This window comes from Cyprinodon tularosa, unplaced genomic scaffold, assembly GCF_016077235.1.
Source record: "Cyprinodon tularosa strain WSP-4 unplaced genomic scaffold, ASM1607723v1 ctg111, whole genome shotgun sequence".
In the NCBI taxonomy this organism is placed as follows: Eukaryota; Metazoa; Chordata; class Actinopteri; order Cyprinodontiformes; family Cyprinodontidae; genus Cyprinodon; species Cyprinodon tularosa.
Window position 1 is genome coordinate 809746 of NW_024037905.1, and position 17532 is coordinate 827277.

Genomic DNA, 17532 nt, shown 5'->3' on the forward strand with positions numbered 1-17532 from the left:
TGTCAGAAATAAGTTATTTAATGGAGGAATGAAGGAGAAGAATATATTTAAACATTATGAGACCAAGAACCCTAACAGCAAGGATTTTAAGAGTTTGACTATGTAAGTCACATCAGTTATATTCTCTCCCAGCACTACTCAGTTTCCTTCATGGAACATTCTTTTGTGGTTTTTTTTTTTTAAAGACTGAAGGTCATTAGTTAGGACTTAATTTCATCATATTGGTTATGCTTGAGACCATCATTCAAGAAACATTGCAGACACAGAAGAAGAGTTTATTGATACAAGAGAATGAATGACAGGCTCCTCAGGGTTCAAAGCTGACTTTCAGCACAGGTCATGAAAGGATGAGAACTAAGAGGAACCAAGGAACGCAGGAACTGATGGAGCAACACATTCTTGAATTTGCTTCTTAGAAGCTGTTTCTCTTTAGGCTCCTCCTGATTAGGCTTGGCATGATCCATCTATGAAGAAACATCTGTCTCCTTCCCTTCTTTCTTTAACTTTCTGTCAAGGCTCAGAAGAATGGGACCCAGTTTTGGATTAGGAAAAACAGATCTGCAGTGAACAGCGAGGTCGTCTAAGGCAGGAAGCTCTGCAGGATGGAAACATGGGTTAGTGACCACGTTGATCTGGCGGAGGATGATTTTAAGAACGTGTGAGTCACAAACCTGGTCTTAGAGTTCAGTTTAGGCCCAGAGGATGAGGTTGATTCCGGATGGTCGTCTGCAGAGGGTCCCAGATGTTGAAGTCCTGGAGGCCAGAACATGCAGGAGATCAGATCCGAGCAGACGAAGGAAGACAGGATAATCCATAGGATGAAGCCAAAGCCAGTGTCGAACACGTGCCATGAGATCAGAGATCCAAAGAGATACAGGCTCAGAGGTCCAAAGGCAGATCGGGTCAGGATCAGGCAATCAGAACACACTAGATTGGTGAGAAGAATCTCACCAATGGCTCGAAACATCTGGCACTAATGACTGGCAGAACTGTTTTTGTTTCTTTGCATAATTCCACATTTCATGTGGAATTATTTAGTATGAACGATCAAATATCCCTGGTTATGGATATTCAAATAGCATAATTTTTATAATACTAATAATGATAATTTTGAACTTTATTAGTCTCACACTGGAGAAATTCGCCTCTGTATTTAACCCATCCCGTTGGGAAGCAGTGTGCTGCCATTGTGTGGCGCCCAGGGAGCAGTGTGGGGTTAAGGATTTTGCTCAGGGACTCAGAGTTGAAGCTGTGGGGATCAAACTGGGTCCTTGCAACCTTCTCATAGCACAAGCGCACTGCTCTAACCACTATGCCATCACTTCCCATTTTATGATAATAGTTAAAAGCTATGCAACAGTGAAATTTACAGTAAAATGTATACTGATAAATCACGTTGAAGCTCATGTTGACCTTTTAAAAATGTTTGTTCTATGGACCTGAACCTGTCTGAGTTCATTACAAACTTGATTGGAAGACATGCTCAGAATATTTAGTCTGAATTATAATACATATTAAAAACTGCTCATTAAACAACTCTTCTGGGTATTTTTAATGCCGTACTTTATTTTGGAAACACTTGTTATAAAACTTTAGGTCATTTCCTTCTAAGTGTTGGCAAATTTGTAATGAAACTTTACAGCTTATAGTAATGGGCATGCATGCCTGCTGTAAAACAATAATACCTCTTGCTTATTATATAAAACTGAAAGTTATTCATTTATAGCAATAAGAAAAAGTAAGTGATGACAGATTTTATGACAAAAGGCGACATTTAAAAATCAGTTTCAGCTACAATAAAAGCAACGTTTTCCCTGAACATTCTCTGATAAATTCATTTAATTTAAAGGAACAGACACATAAAATATATTATTAGAAAAAGCAAGGCCACAATTCCATCAAAGAAACCTATTAGACTATTGAAATAAACACACTAAAATGGGGGATACTATGAATAATGATGCATAAATAACAAAACAATTATAAACTGAACAAGGTATTGCATTTGATATTTTCTTTTTATTATGAAGATGGAACGGATGGTTTATTCCCTCATATATTTTTCATAACTGTTTTTAGTCATAGTTTCTATTCGTGGATGTAATTTTTGGCAAGAATCAAGATCAAAGAATGCATTAAAGCTACAAAAAGCGTGGTGGTGTTACAGGGATGGAGCCTTTAACCCATATGTACCTGAAGCCTCAAACTCTAAAAACAGCTGTTCTGAGTTCAAATCCCAATTCAGGAATGTTTCAAAATCTTTACTGTCCAGTAAAGGTCATTAGTGGCACAAAACTTTGAAAAAAAAAACAAAAAAAAAAAAATTTTCATACAAAAAAAAAATCTATTATAAGATTTAGTAATCCTGTCTTTCCAAATTTTATAAAAATAAATGGTCAGAATGTATAAAATCTTGGAGTAGTAAAATAGGAATGTTTTTACACTGTTATGAAAATGACTTTCTGGATAAAGTCTATAAATTATTTCATTTGTTTTGTTTTTATCTGCCTGTACAGTGTCCTTGGGTGTTGTGATAAGGCGCTTTCAAATAAAATGTATTATTATTATTATTATTATTATTATTATTATTATTATTATTGTCATGCTGAACTTTAAGCATTGGCAAAAACGAAAAGCTCAGTTTACTGGTTCATTGTATGTTCATAAAACAGATTATTGATAAAAAGGCTGAAATGGGTTTGTTTCAGATATTTTGGCTCAAACTCACAGTCCTATTATCTAGGAAGAGCTAATTGTGGAGCCACTTCTCCACCACAAAAAGATAAATCAGAGATGGTTTAAGTGTCAGCAGGCTCCTTCTTAGGTGTCTCCCTTTGGGGGGTTTTATGAGAAATTTACATGCACTCAATTTAAAGACATGTAGCCCTTCCTTCATTACTGTCAGACATGAATTCATTCTAAATATTTTCATTTTTCAGGTTAATTTAGATTATGTTAGGTTAGATTTCTAGCTGCTTTGTATTGCTCTGTCTAAAGATGTTTGTGGGTTCACTAGTCAATCCTGACGTGAAAAACACCATCAACTTAATGCCGCCCCCCTTATTGAAAAGCTGGGCTGATCTTTGCATGCAAAAAAGCTATCCTCGTTTTTTCCCTCAAAGTCAGTCATAGCTTAATACACTACAATTTTATATACAACTGAGAAGAGGACATATTTCCTATATTTCATGTCACTGTGTCTGATGACATTTGCAAGCTGTAATCAGGGTCTTTATGTTGCTTTCAAAAGGTTATGGCTTCATCCTGTCTGGGTTAGGGGGATTTCAGTCAATGTTGGCCAAAGACTTTTTTAAGGACACTCCCTCCAGCCTTTATTTTGTTGTCCTTCTGATCTGGAACATTTCTGAATATTGCTGCTGTGGGAGTGGATTTTCCTCTGTGACCAAGTCTCTGATTTGTGGAACACAAAGTAGCCTCAAATATTACCGTAAACTGATCTTTACCATTAACACCTCTAATACAGACAAAACAAGCTAACTTAAAGGAAGGTGCATTATGCAAACCTTAGCTTGATTAAACTTTATTTAAATAGCCACAATATACAGTGACAAAAGCTATGTCTGCACCATGTTTCAGGTTAGCATCCATAAAGTCAGACAGATTTCAGGTTTGCCAAGCAAACACATGCTTTCTCCATCGATAAAAGATCCAGTGAAGACATGCATTACATCCATGCAGCTCATGCTTAGTGAACTTGATAATAATATGATATGTACACTTGCTTTTATTGAGCTATTCAGAAGGCATTAAGTTGTGGCTCTGCACTCTATGCACTTTAATTTTGGCTGTGGTGCCTTCACCAAAAGCTTCGGCTTTGTTATAATACAACTACAAACCTGGTATATTTAGTTGTTAGGAAATGTCCCTACTTGTCCAGATGAATTCAATCATACACTGGAAAAACGAACTAGAAATAAGTAAAAAAAAAAGTATTTACCCTTAATCTGAGTAGGTACAGTAAATTAGATAGTTTGCCAATGGAATGAGTATATTTACTCTTAAAATAAGATAATTAGATTATATGCACTTAAATAAGACAATGCATTTGTGTTTTCTTATTTTAAGTGTAAATTGTCTTGTTCCATAGGAAAATGTCTCTTTTACGTTCTCAATCCAAGAACAAATGCACTTATTTTAAGAAAAAAGTGATTTATCTAGATTTCGATTTTTTCCAGTGTAGGAACACTGTCACATTTGGAAATGTTTTGTTGTTGCAAAATAAGTATTAGAATGTTTTATGTTTTTTTAAACAAGATATTTCTTCATAATCTAGCCTCCCTTTGTTTAAGTTGAAATGCCTCAAAATATGAAAATGTTTATTGTATTTTATTATTTTTTTCTTATATATATATATTATATATATATATATATATATATATATATATATATATATATATATATATATATATATATATATATATATATATATAAATTAAAAATAGATAAAAATAAAAAAAATGAAAATGTTTAAAGTGAATACTTTGGTAAGAATTTTTAAATCTTGAACTCTGAAATAGATTATTATCTTCAATATAACGCAATTTAATGTAAATGGTTGTGGCTATTTATTAATAGTTTTTAAAACACAACGACTAGGATATATTTCAAATCAATATATGGAAATACTTTACACGTGAGAGAAAAATCACAGAAATAAATCGTCACATTGAAACTCCGCCCACTTTAAATAAACAACCAATCAAAATTCTCGATACACAGCTCGCTCACCTCTTTGTCCAATAATGTGGTACGTTTTAGAATAATACGTAATGCTAAGGAAGTGTTCACTTTTCTGCAGCCGTGTAGTCCTGGCCTTGTTTATATGAGGCTGTAGATAAGCCGGGTTATAAAAAAAGAGTAGTGAAATTGTTCAAAGCAGCCCAGATAAGCGACATTTGGGAGAGCCTGCGGTCTGACAATGGGAGCTAACAACAGTAGCCACCGAGTGTCATTTGAATCAGACGAGAACGACAACATAACGGTGGTGAAGGGCATACGGGTAAGTTACCTACTGAGAGGAACAGGTGCTGCTCTGATTGAAAGGCAGAGATGCTAACCCCAGGCTGCAAACACACTGTTATAATTAAAATAAAATAACACAGAAATCAGTCAACTGTGTCTATTTGCACGCTGAAAGGTATAAAGGTATAAACTTGAAAAAAATGAGTAAGTTTTGTCTGTATAGTGTTTGTTTGGAAACATTTGAACCAATGTTTAAAAACAAATGTTGGTTCAGTATATTTCACTTAGTTGTTCCATGTTTTATATGTATTATATGTTTTATTATGAGCCTCTGTTGTCAGACTCACCTGTGTCACATTCACTTGATGTTAAAATTAGCCTGAGAGGCTTTGGTTGATCACGTGACACATTAGTGAGCCTCCCTCTGTTATTACTCATTTGTTAAGTCAACATGGAGAAGGCTTTTCTTTATAGGATTCATATTATATTTGCAATTATTGCTTGGCATTAGATCAGTTCAGGGCTGGCCCAAGGCATAAGCAAACTAAGCTACTACTTAGGTTCCCCAAGGAATCTGTTTTATTTATTTTATTTTTTTCCCCCCAGAATGATTCCTATATCTATACATTAGAAAAAAAATCACAATTTCAGGATTACATTTTCTAAATCAACATCTTTAATAATGTAGAAATCATCACTTATATATGAAAAAAAAGTAGTCTTTGGGCCAGATTTACACAAGGACAAGTTTAAACTTATCTGAGGCAAATTCATTTTTGGTGACAGTCTGATCGTGGTGAGATGGAAAGCCATAGGCTGCGTTCATACCGCAGCCTGAAGTGACCACAATCCGCTTTTTTTGCCCAAATATGACCTGGATCTGATCTTTTCATGGCACTCTGAATAACACAGATCTTTTCCAATCCGACCCAGTCCACTTGGCTATGTGGTCCTGAATCCGATACGAAATTGATCTTTTCAAATGCGACCTGTGTCTGAACGGCCAGGTTGCATTCATCTGACCTGAACGCCATTAGGAACCGACATAGGTCACTATTCTGCGTCTTGCTACACAGAAGCGGCAAGTCAAATAAACACCATGGTGGACGATGATGAGGAGAGCAGTATTTATGTTTAACCATCTTGAAAAGATTGAGGTTTTAAGGTTTGGAAAATTCGCTAGATGCACTCCGGCACTACCATCCATGTTTACTTCCGTAAACACAGTGCACACTGGTCTGTAATGTCATTGCGTCACACTTTAGCTGAATGAATTTAGTTCAAACAGGAGATCACATACAAGACGCATATATTTGGAAATGTTAACGGCAGCGCAAAAAAAATCGGATTTCACAAAAAAATCAGAATTGAGCATCACGGCCTGTAGTGTGAACATGGCCTTAGTCTCTCAAAATGATCTGATTCCACCCAAAACGTAGGATGGCCTGCACTCATCCTGTGACTCCAAAGCGGAGCTTCTCCAAACTAAAATCGATAAAGAACTGAGATCTTCCATGGCAGAAGAAAGATGGAGTGGCAGTGATTAGTATTAACAACAACACTGGCTGACTGATCTTTTACAGTAATTTCATCTTTGACTTTGCAAACAGAAAGCTGCAGGTAAAGGTTTCAGTGAATGACTGAAGCCTTAAAGAAGAACAGGGTAACATAAAATGGTTTATGTTTCACATATAGTTACATAATTCTTGCTTATCTAACTATACACTATGGTTAAGGTTACTTTTTATTTATAATATTTAGGAACACACCTTATATTTTATTATTTCAATATAATTTTATTTTTGTGCAATTTACATTTAGTTTTCACTTATCAAAGCTACTTTTATTTGTTTGTTGTCTTTTGTGCAACACAGGTTATTTCTGTACATTCCTGTGGGAACCAAAGTATAAACCCTGAACTCTATTACTGTAAATAAACTGCACTCTAGTTGATTTTATCACTTTTGGCCAGATGATAGCTACAAATAGAACAATGTTAACACTAAACAGTAGTTGGTGCTGCAATGAGTTTATATTAGGTGTGTGAATAATCAAATCATCCAGCAGTCGATTACAGATTGGTATAGAAACTGGAAAAGTGTAGAATTTGGTTTAGATTTTAAGTCCAGCATTTAAGGAAAAGGGAGGATAGGATGCAGACAGCTATCAGTATTTCTACAGTTTATCTTGTATTTCCAGTGGTCTTTAAGTTTCAGACAACAGTTTGCTCTCTATTCGTCTCTCCATTTATCATTATTCAGTCTGTCTGGCTGGTTTCAGTGAATGGATCTTTTCTCTACAGAATCCATTTAGTGAATGGATCTGCAGCTAGACTCTGCAGAACATATGGACAGCTTGAAAAAAAAAATAACGGTTTGTCTCAGGTGTGTTGGAGCCAAGTAAATGCCTATTAAAACCAGAGTGCTCCCCCCTGAGGACCAGACTTTCTTAACTCTGAATTAAAATAACTCTTCCAGTTAGAGTTAATACTAAGGAAGAGCTTCAAATGTGTTGGAACAACACCTCACGATGAAGACTTCTGATCTAGAGTATAAACAATATACACAGCTTCACAGAATATTCAGTAAGAAGTCTGAATAAATGCAGAGAACATAAAATGCACAGTTGGGGGCCCAAATTGGCAACGAATTGGTTTTAATTTTCCTACTTTCCCATAAAGCTGCATTAAGAAGTGATCTAATTGGGATGAGAGAATCTTGGCTGTACCCAAGGATCATTTCTTCCTTGTTTAAATGCTGCTTTACAAAGAATGGAAGATGTTTTTGCTTACAGACTAGCAGAAGTACTTCTTCTCATCAGTAACCATTCAGTTTGCTTAGAAAGAGACTTGATTTGGCTCTTCAAATGTATTTTACTCTGAAAAAAGGTCAAGAGATGACTCAAAGGGATGGAATGTGCAGACAGAAACAGTGCAGCGTTTTAATTTAGGTTGAGGTTGGTTCCTTTTTTGGATTTCCTTGCAAAACGTTTCGATGACCACTAGATGAAACGGTTTTTAAATGCAGCTCTGCAGCTTTTCTTTCTGAAAGCTACTTAGAAACAACTCATGGTTACAGACAATGCTGCAACATGCTCTTCTTTTGAACTGAAGTTTATATTTTTTCCCATTCGTTCTTCAGTGTTTATCTTTGTTTGTGAATGTTATTGCTGCAAAAAAACATTATTTTTGATATCTACAATTGTTTTGTTTTGTTTTACTCTCATCTTTGGGGCTACAAACAGACCTGCATCGTTTTTTTTGGTTTTTTTTTTTACAGTAACTTCTTTTATAATTGCTCACTGTGAAGAATATTTTTGAATTTATCTTGAGCAAATGTTCATTGATTTTTGGAATTTCTTCTACTCTCCTTAGAATTGATCTGAAACTGACAGATTATATTCACTATAAAGCAAAATTCCAACCTTTGAACATCTTTCAGAAAACTGTTCAATACACGTTTACTGTTGCTGGACAATTTAATTAGGGCTGAAACAATTGATCATATTAATTGTAATTAATCTATTATTGAAATGATCATCAACTAATTTTGAAATTGGTTAATTGGTATATGGAGTACAGAGACTGTAAAACCTGCCTTTAGCTGACAGAGAGACCCTCTTAGAGCAGTAATTATATTAAAATTGTTTAAAAAAAAGCTATTTAAACATTTTGCATTTAAGATGAAAAAACATTTTCGTCTGTCAATATGCTCTATCCAGAACTCCTCAAGTGGAAACTTTTTAGTTTCTCCTGGTTTAATTATTTAAAAATATTCTTTAAGCAACCTTTACTGTCCAATATAATTATTCCAAAAAATAATTGATAGATTATTCGATTTGTAAAATAATCGTTAGCTGCGGCCCTACATTTAATAAACTCAGGACACATGGAGATTAAGCTGCTTTGTTAAGATGGTACCAAAATGTTACTTGTTGGCCTGCTTGTAAAGGGAAAATAAGACATGCATAATCTGCATTTTATCCACTAATAGAACAGAGAAATTAAACATTATATGTGAATAGCCTAGTCAAAGTCAAAGCATAAATTAAGTTTTAAGAAAATGAACATATTTGTTAGATCCTAACTGACCTCTTGTTGTTCTGCACTTGAACAAAGTTTTGCTTTGTGGAAAATTATGCGCTACTGATTTTTTTTTTTTATATATCCTTTAAATAATTTTTTTCTTCTCGTTTACAGCTTTCTGAAAATGTGATCAAGCGTATGAGAGAGCCCAACGCTCCAAATAAACAAAGTGCTCCCACTGCACCAGCCGTCACTCCACCTCCACTGCGACCTGTTCCTCCCCTTGTTGACCTCCCCACCTCCCTGCCTCCCCCCCCTCCTTTCGTAGAAGCCATAGCACCTCCACCTGCCACCCAGTCTGTGGCAGCGCCTCTTCCCAAACCTCCCACAGAACAGGTAGCAGAAAACACCAAGGTTGACTCGGTGCTTTCTCCTCCTTTTTCCTCAGATTCTGCTTCTGCTTCTGTAACCAGCCCTGCTGCCACACAGCCCCCTCCTCCTGCTCACACTGAACGGCTCACTCCTGTTTCCTGCCACTCTTCAGGGGTGGTGGAAGCTGTACCTCATCTTGCACCTCCTCCCCCTGTAACTGAAGCATCTCCTCCCTTTACTCAGCCCATTACTTCTTCTCCTTCAGTAATCAAACCCATTCCTCCTGCACATACCACTGAGCATCTTGCTTCTCCACTTCTTCCTAAATCAGATTTAGAATCCCCGTCTTCCCCTCCTGTTTTAAAGCCTATCAGCATCCTGCCTGCATCAATGCTTCCTTCAGGGGACTCTTTGCCCCTGCAGTCTGCTGAGCCTTTAGATACATCTCATCTGCCTGAGTTTACTGCTGCTTTTGAACCAGTTGCACCTCCTCCCCAGCCCACAGTGGAATCATTATCGTCTGCTCCAGAGTCCGAGCCAGCGGCAGTGCCTCTGTCAGGTCCAGTTTCAACACCTGCTGCGCCACCAGCAGGTGAGTTTCAATTCAAGCTGCGCAAAGGAAAAAAAAAATGTTTGTCGAAAAAGGTAATGAAAGGTTATTTTGCCCTCTTGTAATTAAGGTCTCAACAAAAATCTAAATTTTTTGGAAACAATGCTTTGGTAACTGTAGTTAAAACAATTAAAGCTTCATCATTGAATCTATAAAATGCATTTAAATCTTGGTAATGTTTTTTTCCCCCTCTGACTGTGTTCAACATGGTTTCTGTGACATTTTTAATTAAAAGGCAGAGGTTATTTACTAGCAAACATGGCATGGATTTGCATTTCATTTGGATTGGGCCTATTGTGCTGGTGTTTAGCGTAAGCCACCTTAAGCTGTTTGCCTCCAAGTTTTCACTGTAATTATAATGAGTCTTAATTTAAAAAAATTGGCCTTGCGCTAACTTCTGTCATATAGTGATTTATTGCCATCCACCAACTGTTAATGATGTGAATAATTCTGGTTTTAATCAAAAAGGTTACTGAAAGTGCAACACTGGGTATGAGCAGCATCTTTAAAATAGTTTTTATTGTCTTGTTTTTTTTTGTCTTAGCTTGTGTCCTTTTTGTGACCTCTGACAGCTGTTAAAGCTGGGAACACAATATACACGGCTCCAAAAATAAAGTGAACACTTAAATAACATATCCTAGATCTTAATGGATGAAATATTCTCATTCAATAATTTGTTCTGTACAAAGTTGAATGTGCTGACAACAAAACCACAAAAAAATATCAATGGAAATCTAATTTATTAACCAATGGAAGCCTGGATTTGGGTTAAAACACAAAATGAAAGTAAAAAAACACACTAAACTTGATGTAATATAAGTGCACATGAAATGTAGCAAGTTGGATGAAAAGATTAATAACCTTTCTTGCTTTCTATGGGAGCTTAACACATTAAATTATCCAAATAAAACATTCAGGTTTTAGTTTTACTTGATGATCCAAATTTCTGTTAAGGTAGATGTTAACATCTCACTAGAAGAGCAATCTCAGAAAAGGTCACATATAGATTAATTTTCTTGATGACAGAAAGAGCGGAGAAGCTTCATAATATTATGAAATTTAATGTGCATTGTCTAATTTAAAGCGCATAGACTGGATAGTACCTGTGGACTAAATGTTGAGACTCCCACTCTGGTTGGTCTGTTTATGTTGTAAAAATAAAAGCCTGCAAACAGCATAGCTTTGTGCCCTAAAGACTTGAGACTATGTAAAGTCATTGTTAATGGCTCACAATTTATATTAGCTATGACAAAAATTAAATATTAGTAACATTTTATCTTAATACTGTATATCTTCTAAGTCCCTGTGATGGCAATCAGAGTCATAATAACTTGCAAGTTTTTGTGCCACCGATCCTTGTAGCGGTCTTGCAACTCTGCTCTAATTCTTGGGGTAAGACAAGCAGCTTTATGATAGCCCAATATTAATTTGTTGGCTCGAGTAACCGTTTCATGCTGCGCTATCCACAGGTGACTACAGAATATTTATTTATTTTATTTTGGAGGTTTATACATGGCAGAGTCAGCAAAATGCCAAAGAAAACCTGTGTCAGAAGAGGAAAGAAAGAGACCTCAAACAAAAACGAGGATGCAAGGCTGATGCAGACCTGTTATTGGACTGCTAAGTATCTGCTAACCTCTGTTAGTGTTACTATTAGGACTTTGGGTGATCATTATCTAGCATGCCCCTATAAAACATATACCCCTTTCCCCTGGCTGAAAAACCTGTTTAAATCTGGGAACAATCAGCTTTTAGTGGCATTGGGAACAGCTCGCTGACCTGTGTAGAACCGTGTCAAATGACTTGGCTAGTGATCCTCGTTAAAATCTTCTTCAAATAACTGGGACACAGCTTCTCATTCAAAGAGTTTTCTTTATTTTCATGACTATGAAAATTGTAGATTCATACTGAATGCATCAAAACTATGAATTAACACATGTGGAATTGTTTACTTAAAAAAGTGTGAAACAACTGAACATATGTCTTATATTCCAGGTTCTTCATAGTGGCCACCTTTTGCTTTGATTACTGCTTCGCCCACTCTTGGCATTCTCTTGATGAGCTTCCAGAGGTTGTCACCTTAAATGGTCTTCCAACAGTCTTGAAGGAGTTCCCAGACATGCTTAGCATTTGCTGGCCCTTTTGCCTTCATTCCGCGGTCCAGCTCACCCCAAACCATCTGGATTGGGTTCAGGTCTGGTGATTGTGGAGGCCTGGTCATCTGGCGCACCACCCTATCACTCTCCTTCTTGGTCAAATAGCCCTTACATAGGGTGACCATATTTTCATTTGGGAAAACCAGGACACCTTGGAGCGGGGGGGGGGGTTGGGGGGGGGGGGGGGGGGCGGGGGATGGGGGGGCGGTGATTGAAAGAACAAATGTCTCATCATCGGGAATTGGAAGTTCAGTTTAATATAATACAACTCTGTGAATACTTCCGTCTGAAATGAATGAAAATAGTTGTTTTAATGGTTATTGAGTCAGATATGTGGCGGTAATGTTTGATTTATCTAAAGGTTTTAATCTGTTACTGTGTAAATGAGTTTGGCTGTAATTTAAGGACAGATTCTAATAGATCTGCAGGGTGGGGACTATAAATCTGATAGGAGTTACATTTTTTTTATTGTTGTTTTGCACAATATGCTTAACTAAGTATTTTTTGTTGTTGAATATTAGAGATTTTGCAGATATATTTTTATACATACATTGTTTAGATTTACTTATATATTTCTAACCCTTTTATAGAATAGAATAGAAAATCCCTTTATTGTCCCACAATGGGCAGATTTACAGCAGCAGAAAGATTATTGAAAATGGTCACACAAATGAGGACCTTAGAAAAATGTATAAGAATAACATAATAGGGAAGAGTTAAAATATAAACAATAAAATACTGTAAAGTGTTTTAACAATATAAAACTGGAGAATAAATAACCAATATGCTGCTATGGACATTTTTACAATAATGGATATTTGAAAATAGCAGCAACATCAGAGATGTGCAGAATGACAGCAGCAGGTTATTTAACTGACTAAGGTTTCTATCATTACATTTGATTTTATTTGTTCCTGCTCCCGCTGGTTGGAACATTTATTCCACTCTGGATTCTTGTGAGTGTAGTCTTTGTTCACTTTAACTTTAAAAAAAATATATAAACAAACAAACAGTTTTAAAAACCTCGGTATTCATACTTTTCCTGCTTTGTGTGTCAACTTTCACGGTTGCTAAACAACAGAGCATACGACGGTAAAACCCGCTGAAGGGTGGACCTGTTCAAATTTACAGCCAAAACTCTTCCGGCCTCCTCATTTTCAAGGACTTCGAAGGATCCAGTCTAGGTAGATCGCGTCCTTGGAGGATGCAGCCCAGGTTTTCGAACAGAGCCTCTGATTAAAGACAGGGCTGCCCGCACTGACGTGGCTCAGGGATTACGTCACACGGAGCGTCGTGCGCAGTGAAATCAGGGCATTTCCTCACTTTTTAAAAATAACCCGGGACGCCCGGGACAGGACGTGAAATACGGATATGTCCCGGGAAATACGGACGTTTGGTCACCCTACCTTACACAACCTGGAGGTGTGTTTGGAGTCATTGTCCTGTTGGATAAACAAATGATGGTCCAACTAAACCCAAACCAGATGGAATAGCATGCTGCTGCAAGATGCTGTGGTAGCAATGCTGGTTCAGTAAGCCTTTAATTTTTAATACATCCCCAACAGTGTCACCAGCAAAGCACCATCACACCTCCTCCTCCATGCTTCACGGTGGGAACCAGGCATGTAGAGTCCATCTCTTCACCTTTTCTGCGCCGCACAAAGGCATAATAGTTGGAACCAAAGTTCTAAAATTTGGACTCAGCAGACCAAAGCTCAGATTTCCATTGGTCTAATGTCCATTGCTTGTGTTCTTTAGCCAAAGCAAGTCTCTTCTGCTTGTTGTCTGTCCTTAGCAGTGGTTTCCTTGCAGCTATTTTACCATGAAGGCCTGATTCACAGTCTCCTCTTAACAGTTGTTCTAAAGATGCTGCTAGAACTTTATGTGGCATTGACCTGGTCTCTAATCTGAGATGCTATTAACCTGCATATAGCGGCTTCCTTAAAGATCCTTTAGGCCGCTGAGAGTTCGGGTCGGGTCCTCCTTTCTTGCCCTATTTGTGACGCGCTTAAATGTTTATGTTCTTACAGATACGCTGGAATCCAGGATGCTTTTGTTTGTTTATTGTCACCAGCATGAGTTAATGACAGCGCAGCAGGGATGATTGTGGCAAACAAAGTTAGATCCGTTAATTGATATAGGAAACGAATGAATACTGAAACAAAATAATATGAAACGCAGTGAAATAAAGCGGTCAAACAAAATTACGGCAGCCCCACCCTTACCCTGTCTCATCAGTGAGACAGGTGAGTGCGCACTTATACACCTTCTTCCTTGGTGCACACCCACCTCCCTTTGAGTCTCCACCTCCAAGACACAACATACACCACATAACCATTTATGTCTCCTACACTGCATTTTCTGAGGCTGGTGACACGGATGAACTTATCCTCCGCAGCAGAGGTTACCCTTGGTCTTCCTTTCCTGGGGCGGTTCTCATGTGAGCCAGTTTCTTTGTAGCTCTTCATGGTTTTTGCGATTGCATATGGGGACACTTGCCAATTTTTGACTGACCTTAATTTCTTAAACAATGATGGCCACTCGTTTTCTTTACTAAGCTGCTTTTTTCTTGCCATAATACAAATTCTAACAGCCTATTCAATAGGACTATCAGCTGTGTATCCACCTGACTTTTGCACAACAGAGCTGATGGTCCCAACCCCAATTTATAAGGCACTTATTAAACTGGATAGGGGACTCCTGTGAAGTGAAAACCATTTCAGGTGACTACCTTTTGAAGCTCATCAAGAGAATGCCAAGAGTGTGCAGAGCAGTAATCAAAGCAAAAGGTGGCTACTTTGAAGAACCTGGAATATAAGACATGTTGTTAAGTATATAATTCCACATATGTTAATTCATAGTTTAGATGCCTTCAGTATGAATCTGCAATTTTCATAGTCATGAAAATAAAGAATTGTTATTGCTTTGTTTGTTTGAATTGTTGCCTGTTATCTGTCAGAGGACATTTGAATGTTGCCTGCTCGCTACACTATTGAGAAACAACCGTGGGAGTTGATTCCTTTTAGAGTGGCCTCCCTGATGTGGGCAGACCACTCCATCCTTGACTGTGTTCAGTCAGTGAGGTAATTAAAAAAGGGCTAACTTATGCCACGCCACACTAACTCCAGTGATTAAAACGACACCTCCACAGTTTAATACAACAAACTTACAGGCCTCATTAAATGTTCACTTCATCTTTTTTTCAAGAGTATTTTTTGACACGCCTGCAATTCTACTCTGTTTGGGAAATCTTAGAGCAGTAGTGAACATCAAAGAGGAGAAATTCTCAATGCAGTTCCTTATATAGGGAAAAATATTCACTTCAATGTGAAAAAAATATTTAAACAAACTTACACTTTAAGTCAAGTTTTGTTTTGCATCACATTTTATGTAAACCAAAGACAGTGTTTGGTCCTTTGCACAATGTTCAGGGTAGCAGTTTAATACATTAATGTGGGATATAAAACTTGAAACCAGCTGAAAATAAGCAAGCTTTAGATTTTTTTATTTTTTTTATTTTTACTGTTTATGTTCAAGCCTCAAATTAGTGGCTTTTCTCAACTTTTTGCGATCCGAATTGATCAGATTCATTTGTCTGTTGGCTCACACATGCAAACTCGATTGGCCTAGTTTTAAGCTGAATTATTTAAAATTATTCTGAAGCAGACAGTATTTACAAATCTTAATAATATGATTAAATGTGTTTACTGTGGAATGCTTAATGGTATATATCACACTTTTTTTATGTAACTGGTGTCATGATATGGTCTCTTTTAAGTTTGTATAGACCAGTTTGTGATTGTGGGTTCACGACTGCAGTGGCACAAAGTCACAGCCATTAACCTAAGAAAGAATTCAAAGAAGTTATGAAGAGGTGTTTCTTAATCATTTTTATCGTAATTGTGGTAATAGCACAGAATTTTGGGAAAAATTTTTAAATCCATATCACCCAGCTCCAGCAGATGGTTCAGTTCAATCTCTAAACAGTTTTCAGGGTTGGACATTTTATGGTTTCGAGTGGGATAACAGGACGTATGTGTCTTCAACAAGAAAATCCTGAAGTACCGCTGCGCCGTACTACCAGACTAGTGTATTTTTTTTTCATGCTGTATAAAGTTATCAGTACTTTGAGGTAATTAGTCTTGGGGAAATGATAAAAATGTGCATATAGGGTTATCTCACTTGATTACAAAAAAAAACTGCTGAGTTTTTAATTTCTGAAATGTATCATTATTTTAGGAATAATAACATTGTTTTGCAAATATGTTAGTCTTTTGCTGTTGGAAGGTATGCTGATTGTGTTTAATTTTCTTTTTTTAAGCTAAAATAGCTGATCTTAAATGTTGCTCACTCACTATTGTCCTCTGTTTTTCTTTTTTTTTCACTTAAATGTTTTAGATCTTTGAATGTGTTTGTGAATTAGACCACAAATGATCACCTTCTCACCATCCGGCAACATGACGTTGCCTGCAGTGCAGAATTCTGCCATTTTATACAATCAATGCTGGAAGTACACACCAGAAGTCTAACAAAATCACAGATGTCTGTCCAAATCCCCGGCAGTCAGTCCTAGTTGGAAGTTAATGAAGTCGTCTTAAATCTACTGACATTAGCTTCTCATCCATCAGTGTTGGGATTAGGGTTATCCCTCAGGGAAAGGAATAAACTAAAGTATCAAAATAGTTCATGTATTAAATCCGTCTCAGGTTTAGGTTTCCTTAACTTTCCCTCAGTCTCTGCATATTTTTACTAAGAAGAAAATGTCAAAAACTTCAGCGTGAACTTCTTTTGTGTTTCTGTGTGTGTGCTTCAGAACTTTAATGGTGAAAATATAGACAATCTCTACAAACACCCATAAGGGGTCATTTGCATCAAGATTAGGGGTGGGTATTGCCAAAGAGGTCCCGATTCGATTCAAATCACGATTCACATGCCACGATGTGATTCTATTGCAATGCATCATGATACTTGAAATATTGCGATGCATCGCGATGCATTGTGATATTTTCACTGAACACTGTTAGAAAAAAATACAGCCTTTACCAGTGGCTGACTGGCTGCGTATGATCTGGATAGTGTCTTCAATTGTTACATTGATACAACTGAATTCATACATAGCTGTATTTATTGAAACAACTTTTGGAGGTGTTGCCATGAAAAAAAATACTGGACAAAAATATTACTATTACTGGCCTGGAAACACTGACAAAAAGATCTTAGGATTCATCAAACTTAAAATAACAAAATAAGGATAATCAGTGCCTTTTACATGACCTTAGTGGTCCTTTAAACCAATGAAACCAATGAAAGGGGTTCTATTGTAGCCAAAAAATTCAAATGGATGACATTTCCCTTTTTGCAAATTACATGCGTCTTATCAAATCCGT

General features: G+C 36.9%; 1 protein-coding gene across 3 annotated transcripts in view; it reads left to right on the forward strand.

The window, feature by feature from the left end:
• The first annotated feature begins 4792 nt into the window (after positions 1 to 4792).
• Positions 4793 to 17532, forward strand: part of chchd3a (coiled-coil-helix-coiled-coil-helix domain containing 3a) — a 108310-nt gene continuing 95570 nt past the window's right edge. For all 3 annotated transcript variants that reach the window (XM_038298555.1, XM_038298548.1, XM_038298562.1), the window contains exons 1-3: positions 4793 to 5020; positions 9182 to 9403; positions 9878 to 9971. In XM_038298555.1, coding sequence (XP_038154483.1) covers positions 4940 to 5020; positions 9182 to 9403; positions 9878 to 9971 — 397 coding nt within the window. In that variant the 5' untranslated portion in view covers positions 4793 to 4939. The remainder of the gene's footprint in view (positions 5021 to 9181; positions 9404 to 9877; positions 9972 to 17532) is intronic.